At 38.6% G+C, this 23,242-nt stretch overlaps 1 protein-coding gene across 4 annotated transcripts in view; it reads right to left on the bottom strand.

Moving 5' to 3' along the window:
* Nucleotides 1-23,242, bottom strand: part of LOC128691203 (kelch domain-containing protein 2) — an 88,951-nt gene that overhangs the window by 56,674 nt on the left and 9,035 nt on the right. For all 4 annotated transcript variants that reach the window (XM_070089046.1, XM_070089048.1, XM_070089047.1 and 1 more), the window contains exons 4-6: nt 19,681-19,831; nt 14,810-14,937; nt 13,210-13,381 (exon numbers count right to left, since the gene is read on the bottom strand). In XM_070089046.1, the coding sequence (XP_069945147.1) occupies nt 13,210-13,381; nt 14,810-14,937; nt 19,681-19,831 (451 nt within the window). The remainder of the gene's footprint in view (nt 1-13,209; nt 13,382-14,809; nt 14,938-19,680; nt 19,832-23,242) is intronic.

Below are 23,242 nucleotides of genomic sequence, written 5' to 3'. Positions count from 1 at the left end.
ATGGGAGCCCTTTGATTGAACTTTGTATAGAAAGGGGTTTAGTTATAGGTAATACATATTTTAAGAAAAAGAGGATAAATAAGTATACAAGATATGATGTAGGGTGAAATGACAGTAGTTTGTTGGATTATGTATTGGTAGATAAAAGATTGTTGAGTAGACTTCAGGATGTACATGTTTATAGAGGGGCCACAGATATATCAGATCACTTTCTAGTTGTAGCTACACTGAGAGTAAAAGGTAGATGGGATACAAGGAGAATAGAAGCATCAGGGAAGAGAGAGGTGAAGGTTTATAAACTAAAAGAGGAGGCAGTTAGGGTAAGATATAAACAGCTATTGGAAGATAGATGGGCTAATGAGAGCATAGGCAATGGGGTCGAAGAGGTATGGGGTAGGTTTAAAAATGTAGTGTTAGAGTGTTCAGCAGAAGTTTGTGGTTACAGGAAAGTGGGTGCAGGAGGGAAGAGGAGTGATTGGTGGAATGATGATGTAAAGAGAGTAGTAAGGGAGAAAAAGTTAGCATATGAGAAGTTTTTACAAAGTAGAAGTGATGCAAGGAGGGAAGAGTATATGGAGAAAAAGAGAGAGGTTAAGAGAGTGGTGAAGCAATGTAAAAAGAGAGCAAATGAGAGAGTGGGTGAGATGTTATCAACAAATTTTGTTGAAAATAAGAAAAAGTTTTGGAGTGAGATTAACAAGTTAAGAAAGCCTAGAGAACAAATGGATTTGTCAGTTAAAAATAGGAGAGGAGAGTTATTAAATGGAGAGTTAGGTGGCCCGGTGGCCTGGTGGCTAAAGCTCCCGCTTCACACACGGAGGGCCCGGGTTCGATTCCCGGCGGGTGGAAACATTCCGACACGTTTCCTTACACCTGTTGTCCTGTTCACCTAGCAGCAAATAGGTACCTGGGTGTTAGTCGACTGGTGTGGGTCGCATCCTGGGGGACAAGATTAAGGACCCCAATGGAAATAAGTTAGACAGTCCTCGATGACGCACTGACTTTCTTGGGTTATCCTGGGTGGCTAACCCTCCGGGGTTAAAAATCCGAACGAAATCTTATCTTATCTTATCTCTAGTTAGAGGTATTGGGAAGATGGAGGGAATATTTTGAGGAATTGTTAAATGTTGATGAAGATAGGGAAGCTGTGATTACGTGTATGGGGCAAGGAGGAATAACATCTTGTAGGAGTGAGGAAGAGCCAGTTGTGAGTGTGGGGGAAGTTCGTGAGGCAGTAGGTAAAATGAAAGGGGGTAAGGCAGCCGGGATTGATGGGATAAAGATAGAAATGTTAAAAGCAGGTGGGAATATAGTTTTGGAGTGGTTGGTGCAATTATTTAATAAATGTATGGAAGAGGGTAAGGTACCTAGGGATTGGCAGAGAGCATGCATAGTTCCTTTGTATAAAGGCAAAGGGGATAAAAGAGAGTGCAAAAATTATAGGGGGATAAGTCTGTTGAGTATACCTGGCAAAGTGTATGGTAGAGTTATTATTGAAAGAATTAAGAGTAAGACGGAGAATAGGATAGCAGATGAACAAGGAGGCTTTAGGAAAGGTAGGGGGTGTGTGGACCAGGTGTTTACAGTGAAACATATAAGTAAACAGTATTTAGATAAGGCTAAAGAGGTCTTTGTGGCATTTATGGATTTGGAAAAGGCATATGACAGGGTGGATAGGGGGGCAATGTGGCAGATGTTGCAGGTGTATGGTGTAGGAGGTAGGTTACTGAAAGCAGTGAAGAGTTTTTACGAGGATAGTGAGGCTCAAGTTAGAGTATGTAGGAAAGAGGGAAATTATTTCCCAGTAAAAGTAGGCCTTAGACAAGGATGTGTGATGTCACCGTGGTTGTTTAATATATTTATAGATGGGGTTGTAAGAGAAGTAAATGCGAGGGTCTTGGCAAGAGGCGTGGAGTTAAAAGATAAAGAATCACACATAAAGTGGGAGTTGTCACAGTTGCTCTTTGCTGATGACACTGTGCTCTTGGGAGATTCTGAAGAGAAGTTGCAGAGATTGGTGGATGAATTTGGTAGGGTGTGCAAAAGAAGAAAATTGAAAGTGAATACAGGAAAGAGTAAGGTTATGAGGATAACAAAAAGATTAGGTGATGAAAGACTGGATATCCAATTGGAGGGAGAGAGTATGGAGGAGGTGAATGTATTCAGATATTTGGGAGTGGACGTGTCAGCGGATGGGTCTATGAAAGATGAGGTGAATCATAGAATTGATGAGGGGAAAAGGGTGAGTGGTGCACTTAGGAGTCTGTGGAGACAAAGAACTTTGTCCTTGGAGGCAAAGAGGGGAATGTATGAGAGTATAGTTTTACCAACGCTCTTATATGGGTGTGAAGCATGGGTGATGAATGTTGCAGCGAGGAGAAGGCTGGAGGCAGTGGAGATGTCATGTCTGAGGGCAATGTGTGGTGTGAATATAATGCAGAGAATTCACAGTTTGGAAGTTAGGAGGAGGTGCGGGATTACCAAAACTGTTGTCCAAAGGGCTGAGGAAGGGTTGTTGAGGTGGTTCGGACATGTGGAGAGAATGGAGCGAAACAGAATAACTTCAAGAGTGTATCAGTCTGTAGTGGAAGGAAGGCGGGGTAGGGGTCGGCCTAGGAAAGGTTGGAGGGAGGGGGTAAAGGAGGTTTTGTGTGCGAGGGGCTTGGACTTCCAGCAGGCATGCGTGAGCGTGTTTGATAGGAGTGAATGGAGACGAATGGTTTTTAATACTTGACGTGCTGTTGGAGTGTGAGCAAAGTAACATTTATGAAGGGGTTCAGGGAAACCGGCAGGCCGAACTTGAGTCCTAGAGATGGGAAGTACAGTGCCTGCACTCTGAAGGAGGGGTGTTAATGTTGCAGTTTAAAAACTGTAGTGTAAAGCACCCTTCTGGCAAGACAGTGATGGAGTGAATGATGGTGAAAGTTTTTCTTTTTCGAGCCACCCTGCCTTGGTGGGAATCGGCCAGTGTGATAATAATAATAATAATAATAATAATAATAATAATAATAATAATAATAATATACGTCTTACGAGCCAGTGTTTCAGACGTATATATACTCAATAATTCTAGCGGCTTCAAATCAAGCGGAAGAAAGCTGGTAGGCACACAGGTGAGAGAATGGGTCTGTGTGGTCAGTGTGCACCACATAAAAAAAATCCTGCAGCAAACAGTGCGTAATGAGAGAAAAAAAAACTCTGATAATTTTTTTGGATTAAAACGCCGACTTTGAGGTGTATTTTTGTATAGTATTTATCGATGTATTTGCGTTTTCATGGTCTTAGGTGATAAAATGGAAAACATATTACAGAAATAGAGATGATTTTCATTACTTTGACAATGAAAACGACTTTGAAACTGAGCTCAAAGTAGCGGAAATGTTCGATTTTTACCAATGTTCAGGAGTAAAGAAATCACACCACACGTCCAATACACATCAACTGGGGAGTCTAATACAGTGGACCCCCGGTTAACGATTTTAATCCGTGCAAGAGGGCTCATCGTTATGCGAAATAATCGTTATGCGAATCAATTTTCCCCATAAGAAATAATGGAAATAAAATTAATCCGTGCAAGACGCCCAAAAGTATGAAAAAAAATTTTTTTTACCACATGAAATGTTAATTTTAATACACACAAACTGAAAAAGGCATGCACAATTAAATGACACTTACTTTTATTGAAGATCTGGTGATGATTGATGGGATGGGAGGAGGGGAGAGCAATATCTTCTTACTGTTTAGAAGGGGAATCCCCTTCCATTAGGACTTGAGGTAGTAAGTCCTTTTCTGGGGTTACTTCCCTTCTTCTTTTAATGCCACTAGGGCCAGCTTCAGAGTCACTGGACTTCTTTCGCACAAGATATCTGTCCATAGTGGCCTGTACCTCTCGTTCCTTTATGACTTGCCTAAAGTGTTTCACAACATTGTCAGTGTAATAATCACCAGCACGGCTTGCAATAGCTGTGTGAGGGTGATTTTCATCCATGAAGGTTTGCACTTCAAGCCACTTAGCACAGATTTCCTTAATCTTTGAAGTAGGCAACTTCTTCAATTTCTCTCTCCCCTCCTCCGAAGCAATTTCCTCAGGTGTGGCCTCTTGCTGTTGAAGTTGATCTAGCAGCTCATCAGTGGTTAGTTCTTCATTGTCCTCCTCCACCAACTCTTCCACATCCTCCCCACTAACCTCCAACCCCAAGGACTTTCCCAATGCCACAATGGATTCCTCAACTGGCACAGGATTCTCAGGGTTAGCCTCAAACCCTTCAAAATCCCTTTTGTCTACACATTCTGGCCACAGTTTCTTCCAAGCAGAGTTCAAGGTCCTCTTTGTCACTTCCTCCCAAGCCTTACCTATAAGGTTTACACAATTGAGGATATTAAAGTGATCTCTCCAAAACTCTCTTAGAGTCAGTTGAGTTTCTGAGGTCATTACAAAGCACCTTTCAAACAGAGCTTTTGTGTACAGTTTCTTGAAGTTGGAAATAACCTGCTGGTCCATGGGCTGCAGGAGAGGAGTGGTATTAGGAGGCAAAAACTTCACCTTAATGAAGCTCATGTCCCCATAAAGTCGCTCTGACACGTCTGTAGGATGACCAGGGGCATTGTCTAACACCAGGAGGCACTTAAGTTCTAATTTCTTTTCAGTTAGGTAATTTTTCACATTGGGGGCAAATGCATGGTGTAACCAGTTATAGAAAAATTCCCTAGTGACCCATGCCTTACTGTTTGCCCTCCACAGCACACACAAATTATCCTTGAGGACATTCTTTTGCCTGAACGCTCTGGGAGTTTCAGAGTGATACACTAATAAAGGCTTCACTTTGCAATCACCAGTAGCATTGGCACACATCAACAAAGTAAGCCTGTCTTTCATAGGCTTATGTCCTGGGAGTGCCTTTTCCTCCTGAGTAATGTAGGTCCTGCTTGGCATTTTCTTCCAGAACAGGCCTGTTTCATCACAATTAAACACTTGTTCAGGTTTCAGTCCTTCAGTTTCTATGTACTCCTTGAATTCCTGCACATATTTTTCAGCCGCTTTGTGGTCCGAACTGGCAGCCTCACCATGCCTTATCACACTATGGATGCCACTACGCTTCTTAAATCTCTCAAACCAACCTTTGCTGGCCTTAAATTCACTCACATCATCACTAGTTGCAGGCATTTTTTTAATTAAATCGTCATGCAACTTCCTAGCCTTTTCACATATGATCGCTTGAGAGACGCTATCTCCTGCTAGCTGTTTTTCATTTATCCACACCAATAAGAGTCTCTCAACATCTTCCATCAATTGCGATCTTTGTTTCGAAAACACAGTTGAACCTTTGGCAAGAACAGCTTCCTTGATTGTCTTTCTGGTGCCCACAATAGTAGCGATGGTTGATTGGGGTTTCTTGTACAGCTTGACTAGGTCGGCTATACGCACTCCACTTTCATACTTATCAATTATCTCTTTCTTCATCTCTATAGTAATTCTTACCCTTTGAGGTGTAGGGTTGGCACTAGAAGCTTTCTTGGGGCCCATGGTCACTTATTTTCCAGAAACAGCACCGAAAATACTGTAATAATACGAAATATTCCGAGTGTATGCTTGGATGTTACCGCGGAGGCTGGCTGGTAAACAATGGGACGGAGCGGCACATGTGAGGCTGGCTGAGGGCACATTGGACGCGTCTCGGACGAAAATCGGTATGCGGGTTTTTAATCGGTATGCGGGGCAAAAATTTTCCGATAAAAGTAATCGTTATGCGGAAAAATCGCTATGCGATGCCATCGTTATGCGGGGGTCCACTGTATTCTTTCACTAGTGCACTGATAATATTTATACCATTTTTACAAAAATGCAGTAGTCTGCATAACAGTAAATTTTGTATTTTTTTGTATGAATAAAAAATCAAAATAGAACAATAATAATATAAGAGGGGCCTAGAGATGTGACTAATGAACAGAGGATATGTTATTTTAGTGCCAAGAATGTCTACCTTGTTTATTCTGGACCCTATTTTGAAATTGGCATCTTTTTTTAGTTTGCATGAAATTGGCCAAATTGCCAATTTCTGACCACAATATTGGGTAGTCCACATTGGTAAATGGGAGGTTTCTTGTACTCAGCTGATAGATAAAATGGAGTTCTAAAGAAATAGCTATGAGTTTGGTCAACTGGAACAACAGAATTGGCTGAAAATAGGGCTCAAAGTCGGCGAAATCGCCGATACGCATATGTCGCCGAGACCGCTAACTTCGCGGGAGCGTAATTCCATGAGTTTTCGACCAAATTTCGAACTTTTGGTGTCATTACCATCGGGAAAAGATTCTCTATCATTTCATAAGAAAAAAATTATTTTTTTTTTCAAAAATTTAGTGACATAGAATGACAGTTTCAGAGAGGGGCCTGAAACAGTCAAAGGGTTAAAGTAAAGAAAGAGGTATACATAAACGAGTGTCTTACCAAAAAATGTCAGAACCTCCTGTATAGAGTCAGAAAACTTAAGCGGGAGAATAATGACACAAACACCAATGCTTCACATGGGATGGGAAAATTCTAGTTAGGAAAACAAATGTAGGTCAACTGTACACAATCACGAACGAGAATGACCTATCACGATTTCTCAGGGATACTGATCTTACAGAGAATAACTAAATGTCCAACCTAAAAGCCTACGTAATGTAGTGTATGTTTTGCTCCATTATCGTTCAAATCTCGTAGTACAATCTCTTAGTAATTAAATAATCAACTACCTCATTTTGTGATTTTACTAGTAAGCATAAGTCACCTTATCTAATTTTCTTATTTACTATTGTTTGCTTAAATATTAGCTGAATCGATACTTTCTCTGTCCATATTACTACCTATTTTTTTAAATACTATCAATTGATATTACTTACTAAAATTAATAATTACCATTTTTACTATCAATACAATTTACTCTTAACATTTTTGACATCATTTAATAACCATTACTTGTCTAATTACCTTAACCAGTTTTAATACCACATTTACTATCTTAGAGTACTCTTAACCCTTTGAGGGTCAACAGGCCTTCTCCGAAACTCGTTCTCAGGGTCGGCCAAATTTAAACAAAAAAAAAATGATTTTCTCTTACAAAAAGATAGAGAATCTTTTCCCGATCATAAGCACACCAAAAGTTTGAAATTTGATGGAAAACTTACGGAATTATGCTCTCGCAAAGTTAGCGGTCTCGGCGATGTTTATGCATCGGCGATTTTGCCCACTTTGAGCCCCATTTTCCGCCAATTCCACTGTACTAGTCGACAAAAAACATGAATATTTCGCTAGAACTCCATTTTTTCTATCGAATGGGTGCAAGAAACCACCCATTTATGAAATTCAACTATCCAGTACAGTGGTCAGAATTTAGCAATTTTGCCAATTTCACACAAATTTCAAAAGATGCTAATTTCCGAATAGGGTCCAGAATAAACAAGAAAGACATTCCTGGCACTAAAATGACATTTCCTCTGGTCATTAGTCACGTCTCAAGGCCCCTCTTATATTCTTTTGCTTTCCACTTTGAATTTTTATTCTCACAAAAAATATAAGAGTTACTGTTATGCAGACTACTGCATTAGTGTAAAAAATGGTATAAATATTATTGGTGCACTTGTGAAAGAATATTAGACTCACCAGTTGATGTGTATTGCACACTTGGCACGATTTGTTTACTTTTGAAATTCGGTAAAAATCGAACATTTCTGCTACTTTGAGCTCAATTTCAAGGCACCTTTCATTGTAAAACCAGTCAAAATCATCTCAATTTCTGTAATATGTCTTCCATTCTATAAAATGAGACCAAGAAAACTAGAATACAACAATAAATACCATACGAAAATACAGTGCAAAGTCGCTGTTTTATTCCAAAAAAATGGTCAAAGTTTTTTTTTTCTCATTATGCACTGTGTGCTGCAGGATTCTTTTTAGACTGTGCACACTGACCACATAGACCCATTCTTTCATATGAAGGCCTACCAGCTTTCTCCCACTAGATTTGAGGGCGCTAGAATTTAGGCGTACTAGTACGTCAAAAACCCTGGGTCGTAAGCCGTACTAGTACGTCCGAAACCCTCAAAGGGTTAATTACCTTGTACTGCCAAATAACCTCAAGTATAACTACCAGTGCAATTTTGAAAGAAATAAACATTACTTTTTCACTTATTTTGTAATCATTATTACTTACTAAAATTTTATTAAACACCATATTTACTACCAGTCAGTTTTACTTTTGTACATTAATCATTATTTTATACTTCCCATAACATTTTGTTGCCAAATTTCCAAGTTTGTATATTCAACTCCAACCTTTATATTATCCTTTGTACCTGTGTACCTGTGCACTTGTGTGCCTCTGTACCTGTGTACCTGTCTACCATCTTACTATCATATTATAACCAAGACATTGCCATTGTTATTTTTTACTTATTATTCTTTTGGTACTTTAATTTGTGAATTTTATTTTGTCAATTTAAATCTAGTTATAATCTTGATCTTGTCAACAACCTATACCAGACCCTAGTGCAATTGCATGTGCCATTTCAATTTGTATTTTTATATTATAAGTTTATATTATAAGTCCTATTCTATATTGTGTGTGCAATTAGTGTATATTTCAATTATATTATTGTTCAAGGCCCTTAACTATCTTTTGCTAACTAGTACCAACTACCTCATATATATATTTTTTTTTCTACTTTTTTTTATTATTTTGCTACCTTAACTTGCATATTTTATCTTGTCAATTTAAATTTAGTTATACTCTAATTCTTATAAACAACTTATATAACACCTTAGTGCAATTACAATTGAGAGTCTTGTGCCTTTTTTATATCATTAGATTAAACTCAGTTGTACTATAGCTCATTCTAGCTCAATACATAGTCAATACCAAATTCATTATATTAGACCATAGTGTAATTACTAGTGAGAGTCTGGTGCTATTTTTAATTTGTATTTTTATATTATTAGATTAAACCTAGTTGTACTATAGCTCATTCTAGCTCAATACATAGACTATACCAAAGTCATTACATTAGACCTTAGTGCAATTACAAGTGAGAGTCTTGTGCTATTTTTAATTTGTATTTTTATATTATTAGTTTATACCTAGTTGTACTTTGGCTTATTCCAGCACAACACATAGACAACACCAACTCCATTATGTGTATTAGTGACCATACTCTACATGACCAAAATGCTATAGCTATACACTTGTCCAAACTTCCCACCACTACAGATATCAGTACTAAAACTCAACACACAACTCAGGATATAAATAACCATAATTTAAACCTAGAAGATGATTGATCACGTTGACCCTAATCTAAACCTCCATAATCTGACACACAATCAAAACCTATTGGAAAGTAACTGCCTTTACTACACAGCATCACAAGCCAGCACTATCCTAAACAATGCTAAGAGTCTATCAGTACTTAACTACAACATTAGGTCCTTAAGCAAACACTATGATGACCTCCTGGCACTCCTTGAATCACTAAAGACACCCTTCTCCTGCATTATTCTTACTGAGACCTGGCTTAAGCAGGACACAATAGATATCTACCCTCTACCAGGATACACAGCAATCCACAACTGCAGACCATACCAAGTTGGGGGTGGTATTGCAATCTATTACTCTAACCAATTATCTTGTATTAGCACCACTTGCTTTAGTGATGAATATGGAGAATACATTTTTGCTAATTTTACTGTAAAAAACCTTAAGACGCCTACAACAATCGGTGCCATTTACCGGATACCCCACACAAACATCCCAAATTTCAGTGAGAAACTAAAGGCACTAATAACAAACAGACAAATGAATAAGCACCACCTTCTCTTAGCTGGAGACTTCAACATCAACCTTGGCCTGCTAGATGATCAGCCTGTAACTGATTTCATCAACAATATGAACAACACACTTCTCATACCAACAATAACTAAACCAACCAGGCTCACTGAAACAAGTGCAACCATAATAGACCACATATGGACCATTATACTAGCCCCCCTTAAATCAGGGATAATCACAGATAGCACTACAGACCACTACCCTACCTTCCTCTTGACAAACATAAGTAAACCACCACTTGAATACAACAAAGTTTCATTTAGACTCCATGATGAGGCCTCAATAAGGAAGTTCACAGCTGACCTAGAGACTGTTGACTGGCCTACAGAATTCTCCAAGGCCAATGGTATTGATGACTGGACAGACATTTTTCTTAACAAATTACTTAGACTATACAACAAACATTGTCCTATAAAAATGAAACAGATCACAAACAAACGGCTTGGTTGCCCATGGCTAACCAGCACCATTCTGAAATCCATTGATAAGAAACACCAATATGAAAAGCAATATAGACAGGGCTTAATACACAAAGATATTCTTAAACACTATTCATCAGTCCTCACCAAAGTAATAAAGAAAGCCAAACAACTATACTACTCCAGTAGATTCACTGACACAAGAGGAGATATAAAAAGACCTGGAAAACACTCTCTCAGATTCTAGGGACCCACAAACTGAAAAAAACAAGAATATTGCCCTAACTAAACCTAATGAAACACCACTGCATCCCACTGACACAGCTAACAAGATAAACGACTTCTTCTCAACCATAGGTTCTAATCTCGCCAATAAAATCCCACGTACCAATGCCCATGCCGGGGACTACCTAGATGGGAATTTCCCAAATTCCTTCTATCTTGCTCCAACTGAGCCCATGGAAGTCACCGAGATTATAAAGTCACTTAAAAATAACTCAGGGAATCTGTCTCATGTCCCACCATTATTGTACAAGAGAGCGGCCCATGTCCTCTCGCATGCTATCTCATTACTTTTTAACAAGTCACTAGAAACTAGCACTTTCCCGAAACTACTCAAGACGGCAAGGGTTACACCAATACATAAAGGTGGTGACCCTACAGATTTAAACAACTATAGGCCAATATCAAACTTACCATTGCTATCCAAAATCTTTGAGAAACTCGTGCACAGGAGACTATATTCATTTATAACGGCACAAAACATACTCAACCCCTGCCAATTTGGATTCAGGAAAAATAAAAGCACTACCGATGCAATCATAAAAATGCTAGATTTGCTTTACACAGCATTGGAAAATAAGGAATATCCACTAGGAATTTTTATTGACCTAAGAAAAGCTTTTGACACAGTAGACCACGGCATCCTACTCCACAAACTTGACCATTATGGTATAAGAGGCCATGCGCTTGCATATTTCAAATCTTACCTTACTAATAGGTATCAGTATGTCACCATTAAAGACACAGCATCAACAACACAGCCACTTGATACTGGAGTTCCGCAGGGAAGTGTCCTTGGTCCCCTGCTCTTCCTCATATACATCAATGATCTTCCAAACGTATCTCAACACCTGAACCCCATTCTCTTTGCTAACGACACGACTTATGTCATCTCTCACCCTAATCTTGCCACCCTCAACACCATTGTTAACGAGGAGCTGATCAAAATATCGACTTGGATGACAGCCAATAAACTTACGCTTAACACTGACAAAACCTACTACATTATGTTTGGTAGCAGAGCAGGAGATGCGCAAATTAACATTAAGATCGACAACACTCTAATTGCCAGGCATAATGAGGGCAAATTCCTAGGCCTATACCTCGACAACAACCTGAACTTCAGCACCCATATCCAACACAACCAAAAAAGTATCCAAAACGGTTGGGATCCTCTCCAAGATACGATACTACGTGCCGCAAACTGCCCTTCTCACACTATACCATTCACTTATATATCCATACCTCACCTATGCTATCTGTGCTTGGGGTTCAACTGCAGCAACACACCTAAAGCCAATAATAACCCAACAAAAAGCCGCAGTAAGAATAATCACTAAATCCCATCCCTGGCAACACACCCCCCCACTCTTCAGAGATCTAAACTTACTCCCTGTTCAGTACATCCACACTTACTACTGTGCAATCTACATCTACAGGACCTTAAATTCCAATATTAACCTTGACCTAAAACTCTTTCTTGATAGTTGCGACAGAACCCACAGGCACAACACCAGACACAAACATCTCTATGACATTCCCCGTGTCCGACTAAACCTTTACAAAAATTCAATGTATGTCAAAGGCCCTAAAATCTGGAACACCCTACCTGAAAATTCTAAAACTGCAGACACATTCATCACCTTCAAAACTACCATCAGAAAACATCTTATCTCCCTGATACACCCTGTCAACTAATTACAAGAATACCACCTGGTGGTTAACACTTACACTCACTCACCCATTTGACCATAAACAGAAATATCAATCTCAATCTCAAAATAATGAATCTTAACTAATCATAAGTTGGCCTGTGATACTCCAATACTGAAACTATGTATAGTGCCAAAACAAAAGCATTCACATTGCTAAACTCACAAACTAGTATTTAGTCACTTAGCCATAATACCAACTTATCTTATAATTTTGTAATATTTTAAACTTAAGATTTAATTTAAGTCTGCCTGAAATGCCTAGCCATGCTAGGTGTTCTAGTGGTACACTCTGTAATTATTATCTTACTACATGTAAACCACACAATAACCAAATTCTGTAGACTCAGCATTGTAATCCTTATAGAGAATAAACTTTGAATTGAATTTGAATGTAGCCTTACTTGACTGCAGTGGATAGCTCGCTCTCATGTATCAATGTGTCATCAGCTGATACATTGTTGCCACTCATTTTATATTTAATGCAGCTGACTGCTTGTCTAACTCTTTCAGTGTTGACACCCCACCCTAAACTGAATGTGCCTTCTGTGTCATGATTTAAAAAAATAATAATAATTTTATCTTAAAAAATGGTAGAGAATCATTTTCTAAAGGCAATGACACAAAAAATGCAAAATCTGATATACAGTAAAACTTATGGAATTACACAAGCGTGAAGTTAGATGTCAGAGAGAACTTTTCATAACAGCAATTTCACCCAATTTATGGCAGATTTTAGGCCAATTCTAGTGGTCTTTAGCTAGTACACTATGCCTTCTTTACTATCAACTGATAAGAAGCTGACCATTCAACCATAAGACCTACCCTATTAAGTACCTAGCAGTTGGTAGAAATTAAAATAAATAAATAAAGAAGTAAGAATTCTTGAATGTCAATTTGCTACACATGTAATTTAAGAATACAACTTACTTGCCACTCCATCTCAAACTGGTAAGATCCAAGCAATGTAAATCATTCATTCTTGTTTCCTTAAAACGCCCACCGAAAATGTACACTTTGTCACCGGTTATATCAGCTGTGTGTGCTGCTCGAGGAGATGGCTTAGGGCCACGCGTCTCAGGCCATACCCATTTATTATTTTCTGAAAGTGAAGAACAAGAATAACGGCTTCACTTGTGTCATAAGTCTCACTACTGTACATCATACTGCATATACTGATGTGATTATCTCTCAAATTAAATGTAAAATTTCTAAGCTGAGAAAGAAAATTGAAGCACAGCAGTTTAATCAAAATCTTGGCTAACATAATATGAAATGCAAAGACAATACTGATATTAAAATCACTAAACAAGATATGCACCTGCCTCTGCATGATGTATACATGTGTACTATTCCAAACTCATGAAGTGCCCTCTCTATTGTTTATGGTTGGAAGCCCCCACTGAAACATTTTGCCTTGTCACTGCAAGTTTTTCATTAATACGTACTTCTAATTGTATATTATAAAGTTCCTCATTTATTTTGTCAATTTTAATTTCTCAACTTGCAGTGTTTCTTCCACCAATATTGCAAGGTCTCCTCACTTGTTTCCTACTCTGTTTCTCTTCTACAGAACAGTATTTCTTAACCCTTAAACTGTCCAAACGTAGATCTACGTTTGCTCCCGTAGTGCTCCAAACATAGATCTACGTTTTTTTTATTCTTTCTTATGGAGAAAATCAAGGTCGGAGCGCTACACGTGCAAACGTAGATCTACGTTTGGACAGTTTAAGGGTTAAATGCTACATCACTGAAATTTTTTTCCACTTTGGTTTCATACATTCTATACCAGGTTTCCTTTCATTTATTGTCACTTAGCTATAGTCTTCATGTGAGTACTCCTACATTTCTATATATAATCTTTATAAATTTATCCATCACTCTGGTTTGTTGCATTTCATACAATTTTGTTTGGCTTCTCTTTATTCTCTTCTAAATGCTCTGATGAATCAACTGGTTTGTGAGTTTGGCTCTGTTGGCTGGTCTGATGAACTATTTCTTGGTGGGTTTTGTCTTTTTAATTACTCTGATGAAACATCTGCTGGGTGGGTCCAGCTGTTGTTACTCTGATGAATCACCTGATGGGTGGGTCCAGCTGTTGTTACTCTGATGAATCATCTGATGGGTGGGTCCAGCTGTTGTTACTCTGATGAATCATCTGATGGGTGGGTCCAGCTGTTGTTACTCTGATGAATCATCTGATGGGTGGGTCCAGCTGTTGTTGCTCTGATGAACCATCTATTGGGTAGGTTCAACCATACTACTCCATATAAGAAAAGCTAACTTTTTAAAACTTCTACTACACAAGGGTAAAAATTAAAGGATAGAAGGAACAACTAAGGAAACAAGAGAAACTGCAAGAAGAAAACAGACACTAAAAGATGGAAGAGTAAATTATGACATTATATCAGACCCCTAAAAAACAATGGTGTGGGTGTGGCCAAGCATTTTATTTCTCCTAATGATATATTTTCCTAGTAAGAATAAAAAAATAAATAAAACATGTTATATGTGCATCATAATAACTTACCAATATCATAATAAACCAGCTGATCTATCCAACCACTTGGAAAAACACTGTCACGCACAAAATTGACTTTGATACCAGACATTGTGTGCAATTCTCTGGATGGACCAAAACCTCCAAATACATAGAACCTGTGAATGTAATCAATGAAAATTAAATTTAATAATAGATTAATCTCTGGCTAGAAAGAAAAGTTTAACAATAATATTACATTAACTTTAATCTTCTTTTATCACTTCATGCTTTTTAACTTCTTTTGGGTACACAAACTATGTAAGAATTCTGAATGATTAGTCAAAACTGCTACAAATAAATTAGATCAAAAGAGATAATTGTAAATATCAACATCATTCTAAAATGCTTATTCAAAATTGTAAAAGCATATTTTTGTTTTAGTGTTTAGTTTAGAGGAAAAGAGCAGTTCTTAATCAAAATGATATCCAGAGGGAGTAAGTTAAACAAACTATATTCATTTAAGAACAATAACAAGTAAGACTGTTAGGTGCAGATTGTTATTCTATGTTTATACAATATATCCATGTTTAATTTAAGCACATTTCTGTTTTTTAAGCTTTTAAAGATACATTATGTACAAATACAGCAGATATTTTGCAGAATGCCCAGATTGTATTTATTCACTAAAAAGTGCTAAACTAGTTGAGGTCAAATGGTGCTAAAATTCAGATGAATGAGAAAATGTTGCTGCCATTTAACCCTTAAACTGTTCAAACAGATCTACATTCACATGCGTAGATCTACGTTTTTTTACACATTTTCAAGTATAAAAAAAAACATAAATCAAAGTTTTTTTTACACATTTTCAAATGTAAAAAAAAAGAAAAAGAAGCTCTACGTTTTTTTACATACTTTCAAATGTTGAAAAAACGTAGATCTACGTTTGGACAGTTTAAGGGTTAAACCAAACAAAATGCTGGCCACTTCCTTAGGGCACAGTGTGTTTTCGAGTGGGAAGTTTTAACTACATTTTTATGTGGTGTTCTTGAGTGTTCAACATACATTTACAATACACTCTTGTAGAATGCAGTAGTTACTGTACTAAAAGTCAATATTCAAATTATTTGTGATGACAAAATTGAAGAACATAAAAAAATTGGGCTACATTCAGGACTCAGACAAGTGAATTTCTAATACAGTATTATTAAATTTATGAGCATAGCAATATGCCTTACAAATAATGTATAGACCAACTTATTCTTCTCAGAAAATTTAATAGATCAAGAAATACGTATATATGAAAAGGCAGGTAGGGAGGGAAAGTGGCAATATTGTTGTACTAACATCTTACTGTCCTTTATGCATTTCTTTATCCATTTGTCAGCTCACAGCTTCTTCTACCTTGAGAACTTAGTGCTGAGAAACATAGCAGGGAACAAAAGCAGAGCAGAGAATGAGAAAAAAAGAGAGGAGATAATATAATACATGTAATAGAAACTGTGTAGAACATCACACTTTAGCATCTAGAGGCTCAGTATTTATTAATTAAGCAATACAGTGGAACCTCAGTTTTCGTGATTAATCCGTTCGAAAAAGTCTGACGAAAACTGAATCGTATGAAAACTGAAGCAATATTTCCCATAAGAAATAATGTAGATCCAATTATAATCCATTCCAGACACCCAAAAATATTAACAAAAAATACATTTTATAGAGAATAACTATAGTTTTACATACAAAAAACAATGAGAAATAAATATAAATGACTAATGAAATGGATAAATGAACATTTAACATCACTTTTACCTTTATTGAAGACTCTTGCTAGCGTATGGAAGACAGCAAGTTGGGGAGACGGAGGAGGAGGAGGAGAGGTTATTGTTTGGAAGGGGAATCCCTGTCCATAAGGAATTCAGGTACGTATCAAAGTCCTATCCAGGGTTACTTCCCTTCTTTGTCTTTTACTGACATTAGGACCAGCTTGAGAGTCACTGGATCCCTGTCGCACAAATTATCGCCTCCAAAACACTATCTCTCACTAACTGTTTTCCGTTGATCCACACCAACAACAACTTACCAACATCTTCGACTATTTGCGATCTCTGTTTCGTTAGCACATTTACCCCTTTCACAACATCCGCTTCCTTGATTTCTTTTTTCTTCGCCAGGATGGAACTGATCGTTGATGTGGACTTCCCGTACATCCTGGAGAGATCGGCCATGTGTACGCCACTTTCGTACTTTGCTACGAGTTCTTTCTTGAATTCTATCGTGTTTCTTGCCTTCTTTATCAAAGCACTGGCACTCGGAACTTTCTTTGGCCCCATGGTGGCTTATTTAGCAGTCGCACTCAATAAACAAGCACAAAAAACAATGGATTATTATGAAATATTTCGGATAAACACTCAACGAGAAACAAAGGCAGACTGAGTCACAAACACATGGGATGCTTTGTGTGGGTGCTCGATTTTGAGAATGAGTGGCCGAGTCACACAGGCAAGCGGATGAGTTTGGTACAGACCATTTTCAACTGTATGAAAACCGAGCAGATGTATGGAAACTGGGACAAAATTTCAACGAAAAAACTTGTCGAAAACCGAATCATACGAAAACTGGGGCATACAAAAACCAAGGTTTGACTGATCTCTTCTTCATTTTAACAAAAAAAGATGAGAATTAAAACTGAAATGCTGAATATTAGTAGGCCTAAAATGATGCAACGTGGGAGAGAGAGAGAAAGCTAGGAAAAGTAGTGAAAGTAGCTACTCTAGAAGCATACAGTATTATTATTATATTATAATAAAAAAGAAGCGCTAAGCCACAAGGGCTATACAGCAAGCATACAGTAAATCATCGATATAACGGACTTTTAAAATTATGGACAAAATCCACTAAGTAAATTGTACTTTTGTTCCTTCAATTTCAATATTTATTGCAGCATATCTATAAACTGTGTGTACAGTACTATATTAGATATACTGTAGAATACTTCAGTGCATTTTATTGCTTTTTTTAGCTTTCTGATTTAACAGACACTTGGACAATCCCCCTGTTAGTCTGTTATATCAAGGGCTTACTGAATCAGACACAGTCATCAGCCCTGCCAACATTCCCTAATATTCTTGTGTTTTCCTAAAAAGGTTTATCAAACTGGAATAGTTTCCAGCTTCATTTGGGATGGCAAGCAATGCTTCCATGGGTGAGGTGTGGTAGCTGGGCAGAAATTCCTTGTGAGCTGCTGTGGATATAGTCATGACATGTCAGACAACAAGGCTGGCTTAGAGTTATACCATATTTTATCAAGAAATTCCTGAAAGAATCATTTATGTAGTCTATTTTTAACATTCCTGTCAGACCCAAGCGGTTTAATGTGTAGTAAGCTTAACATTGAAGTCAGTGAAGACAATTTTGAATCTGAAATTTGTATGATGGGTATTCTGTAATAATGAAAATTCTAATACAATAACTGCAATCAATAACCATATCACTCCCCACCCTTCCAAGTATAGTATATATGTATTGTGCTTATTATATACAGTACTGTACTGTTTTTACAATTTCAGCTTGTACTGTATGGATTCTATTATGTGGATGATATAATTAAAGTCACACACAAGAATCCTGTACCATTTTATTTCTTGTCTTATTTGTTATTCATTAACTCTAAACAAATGAGCACTTCATAACAGAGTCCTTCAAGTTATCCTGTGGAAACCAAACTGAAAAGGGCAGGGAGGAAAAAAGTTGAATACTTCTGCAATGGTTAATATATATATGTCAGAAAATAATTCCCCAAATCTATTATTACGGTACACAGTGATACCTCGCATATCCGGCCTACCTACCTCGCCAATATCCAAACAGGTCCTAGGAAAAGAGAAAATTCTAAAATTATTACCGAAACATCCGAACAGCCGTTTGGATATGGCAAGAATTTTCAAGGATTGGTTTTTCAACTCTGCAGTGCCTGAGATCACCCATTACCAGACCAAGACTTTGAAAATAAGCCGAGACAGTGTTAAGGCCCTCTTGCTCCTTGACAATGCTCCTGCACATCCCCATGTCTCTAAACTGGTTGCTCATCATGGCCATATCAGAGTTATGTTCTTGCCACCGAATACCACATCACTCATCCAACCCACAGATCAGGGTGTGATTGTGATTTTTAAGAGGCTATACATGTATCGCCAAAGATTATTGGAGGACACGATGGTGATAATTGACAAAAAAGGCTGAGATGTGGGGAGCCTTGACCTTGGCCAACCTTACACAGTACAACTTTTGTGCCATCATTCATAACCTTGCCCGGGCCTGGAATAATGTCCCGCCATCAGCCCTCGCCAATGACTGGAATCGGCTCCTTCACGGGATCTATCTAGTTATTGATTTTGAGGGATTCGAGGTGAAAGATTTTCATCGCCAGTTACTCAAGGCTGGGAAAAAACTACAGAAGACAACGTGCAGAACTGGCTAGTGTGATAAAGACAACCCTGGTGTGCAATCTCTGACAGATGCAGAGATTGCAGAATCAGTGTTGCACCCAGAACATTCCATAAGTGACGACAACGACGACCCAATGCCTCCAAGACCAAAAACTTCAGCAGCAAGGGCAGGTATCAAAACACTTTTGGAGTACTATTTGGAGCATCTACTGTCCACAGCCCATTTGAAAAGTTATGATCCTGTGGTCCGTGAAATCTGGGAGGCTGTTATTAGAGCCCAGTGTGTCTGGTCCCACTGCCAGACAATGCTGACTCATTTTTTAAGCCTACAACGCCATCGCCGATGGCAATATGACAGTACGGATGCACATTTTTCCCCCCTCACGTGTCCAGAAACTCCATGTTTCTGAACTGGTCTTGGCCCATATAGTTCGGATATGAGAGGTATCACTGTACTTAATTGCTTATATTCAATACCTATTTTTGAAGACCCAGCAGGCAGCTTTATCACAGGGAAACGGTGGAATACCCTCTGGAAAGAGGAGCTCCCATGTTAATGTAGGTAGATGAAGTCGCCACAAGGAATTGGAACTATTTTCATATTCATCTGAGGTACTGCTGGTCCAACCTATAAGGACAAAACAAAAAAGTTCTTTGTGCTGAGTTCATAATTAATATTTTACAGTCTTGCAGATAATGGACAGTTAATGTAATTTTTGCACAGTACAGTTTTTTTTTTTTATTTAAAACATTACAATACAAGGTGGAAATTATATTAAAAGGTACACAAAGTAAGTTAAATCACAAATTCCCAATTTACCCTTACAAAAATGATTACACCAGACAACAGTATTTGTGAATTTGCAAACCAACAAAATGTTAAACTAAAGCTGTCTGGGTACAAGGGTTACAGGAGTTTAGAATTCCCTTTCCCCTTGTGTACCATGAAGATACAAAGCTCAATTACAAATGCTGAAAATGTACAATACAGCAGAGCACAGTACAGAGAAGCAGACATTCTTGCTACATATGTAAGCACTTCTTGCATAAATAATAACCTCTCTCCATACATGCCACACCTAAGAGGTATGCATGAAGAGTACAGTATATTGTACTTTACATAAAACCTCAGCATTTGATGTCTGTAAGGATCATCATTGATTAGGAAGGGTGTTGATAAGTGCAGCTCTCAGTCCAACACAGGCAATGTAGCAGTGTGAACATTATACAGAGAATTTGGAGTCTGGAGATGAGGAGGTGTGGAGTTACCAAAAGTATTATTCAGAAGGCTGAGAATGAGTTGGCTAGGTGGTTGGGACATTTAGAGAAGATGGAGAAAAAAATTAGGATGACAAGTAGGGTGTAAAATCTAGGGCTGAGGAAAAAGGGGGTAGGGGTCATCCTAGGGAAGGTTGGAGGGAATAAAGTAGGTTTTGAGTGTTAGGCAATGGATGTCTAACAGGTTTACCTGGAGTTTACCTGGAGAGGGTTTCGGGGGTCAACACTCCTGGGGCCCAGTCTGAGACCAAGCCTCATGGTGGATCAGGGTCTCATCAACCAGGCTGTTACTACTGGCCGCACGCAAGCTGATGTATGAACCACAGCCCAGTTGGTCAGGTACTGACTTACGGTGCCTGTCCAGTGCCTTCTTGAAGACAGCCAGGGGTCTATTGGTAATCCCCCTTATGTATGCTGGGAGGCAACTGAACAGTCTTGGGCCCCGGACACTTATTGTATTGTCTCTCAGTGTACTCGTGGTGCCCCTGCTTTTCATCGGGGTAATGTTGCATCTCCTGCTGAGTCTTTTGCTTTCATATGAAGTAATTTTCAAATGCAGGTTTGGTACCAATCCCTCCAGGACCTTCCAAGTGCATATTATCATGCATCTCTCTCGCCTGCATTCGAGGGAATACAGATCAAGGACCTTCAACCATTCCCAGTAGTTTAGGTGCCTTATCGCACTTGTGTGTGCCATGAAAGTTCTCTGTACACTCTCCAGGTCTGCAATGTCACCAGCCCTGAAGGGGGCCGTTAGTGTACAGCAGTATGCCAACCTAGAGAGCACCAGCAATTTGAAGAGAATCATCATCCTATCATTTTCCTAGCAGATGAGGTAGATACATTGTTGTGGTGTTTGAGGGTGAGATCCTCTGACATTATCACTCTCAGGTCCTTCACCTTACTTTTCCACTCTATTGTATTGTTAGAATTTGTGGTGTAACCTGATACATTTTTAATTTCCTCAGGTTTCCCATATCTGTGTAGTTGAAATTTCTCCTCGTTGAACTTCATATTGTTTTGAGTGGCCCATTCGAAGATTTGGTTGATGTCCGCTTCGAGTCTCACGGTGTCTTCGATGGAGGTCACTGCCATGGTGATCCAGGTGTCATCCGCAAAGGAAGACATGGAGCTATGGCTTACATCTCTGTCTGTCAGAAATGAGGATGAGGAATTACTGTGCCTTGTGGAGCAAAGCTTTTTATCATAGCTGCCTGGGACTTTACTCTGTTTACTATTACTCTTTATGTTCTACTTGTCAAGAAGTTGTAGATCCATCTACCAACCTTTCCCGTTATTACTTTATCCCGCATTTTGTGTGCTATTATACCATGGTCACTCTTGTCGAAAGCTTTTGCAAAGTCTGTGTATACTACAGCTGTATTTTGTTTATCTCTACAACATCCAGGACCTTGTCATAGGGGTCCAGTAGCAGTGACAGGCAGAAGCAACCTGCTCTAAACCTGTGTTGCCCTGGGTTGTGTAACTGATGGGTATCTATGTGGTTGGCTATCTTGCTTCTTAGAACCCTCTCAAAGATTTTTATGATATGGGATGTTAGTGCTATCGGTCTGTAGTTCTTTGCAATTGCTTTACTGCTACCTTTTGGAATAGGGCTATGTCTGTTGTTTTTAGTGTGTGTTGGATGACCCCTGTGTCCGTGCTCCTTCTCCATAAAATGCTGAAGGCACACGATAGGGGCTTCTTGCAATTCTTGATGAACACGGAGTTCCACGAGCAGAGTGCATGGGCATGTCATTAATTGCCTCTTCAAAGTCTTGTGGAGTTAGAATATTATCCAAGATTTTTGAGATGACCAAATTTTGGGTTTCGTTCATAGAATTCATTTGGATTGTCGACCCTTAGAGTGGGAAGTGGCTTGCTGAACACTGAGTCATATCGGGACTTTAGTATCTCACTCATTTCTTGGCTATCATCTGTGTATGTCCCATCCCACCTAAGCAGGGGCCCAATACTAGATGTTTCTCCCTTAGTGCCTCCCTTTGTATTTCAAATATACTGACCCCACTCAGCAGCTCTGTGACTCTTTGCCTTAGTCTGTATAGGGAACATCTCTCTCTTTCTAGTTTACATCTTCTCTTTCTTTTTCTTAATGGAGTGTCTTGAGCATATCTCAAGAACGACAGAATTCATTTTTTCAAGGCAAATGTTCGGATCCGTGGTGTTTAGGATATTTTCCCAGCTTGTTTCATTTAGGACATGGTTTACTTGATCCCATTATATATTTTTGTTATTGAAATTGAATTTCGCAAAGAGACCTTCATGACTGCTCACATTTTGCTGGTCCGGAGCCCTGTGCATACACGTCTGTAGTACCTCTATTATGTTGTGATCTGAGTGAATTGTCTTTGATACAGTTATATTACATATCAGATTGTCACCGTTGGTGAAGGCGAGATCCAGCATATTTTCTAGTCTTGTAGGCTCTACTATTTGCTGGTTTAAGGTGAATTTGTTGCAGAGATTTAATAGTTCGTGTGTGAATTTTCATCTGAGCTGCTTCCCGGGGTGATCTCTGCTAAAACACTGTTTGCTATACTCTTCATTTTAGGTGTATCAGGTTGAAATCTCCTAGTAGTAAGATGTTTGGGGCAGGAGTTGGGAGATTTTCCAGACAGTGGTCAATTTTCTCGAGTTGCTCCTGGAATTGCTGGGAAGTTGCATCTGGAGGCTTGTATACTACCACAATGACAAGGTTTTGGTTTTCAATCTTTACTGCCAAAATTTCAACTACATCATT

The sequence above is a fragment of the Cherax quadricarinatus genome, chromosome 27 (assembly GCF_038502225.1).
Source record: "Cherax quadricarinatus isolate ZL_2023a chromosome 27, ASM3850222v1, whole genome shotgun sequence".
NCBI lineage: Eukaryota > Metazoa > Arthropoda > Malacostraca > Decapoda > Parastacidae > Cherax > Cherax quadricarinatus.
Note: the sequence above shows the minus strand (reverse complement) of the source record. Positions and strands in the feature narration are given on the sequence as shown.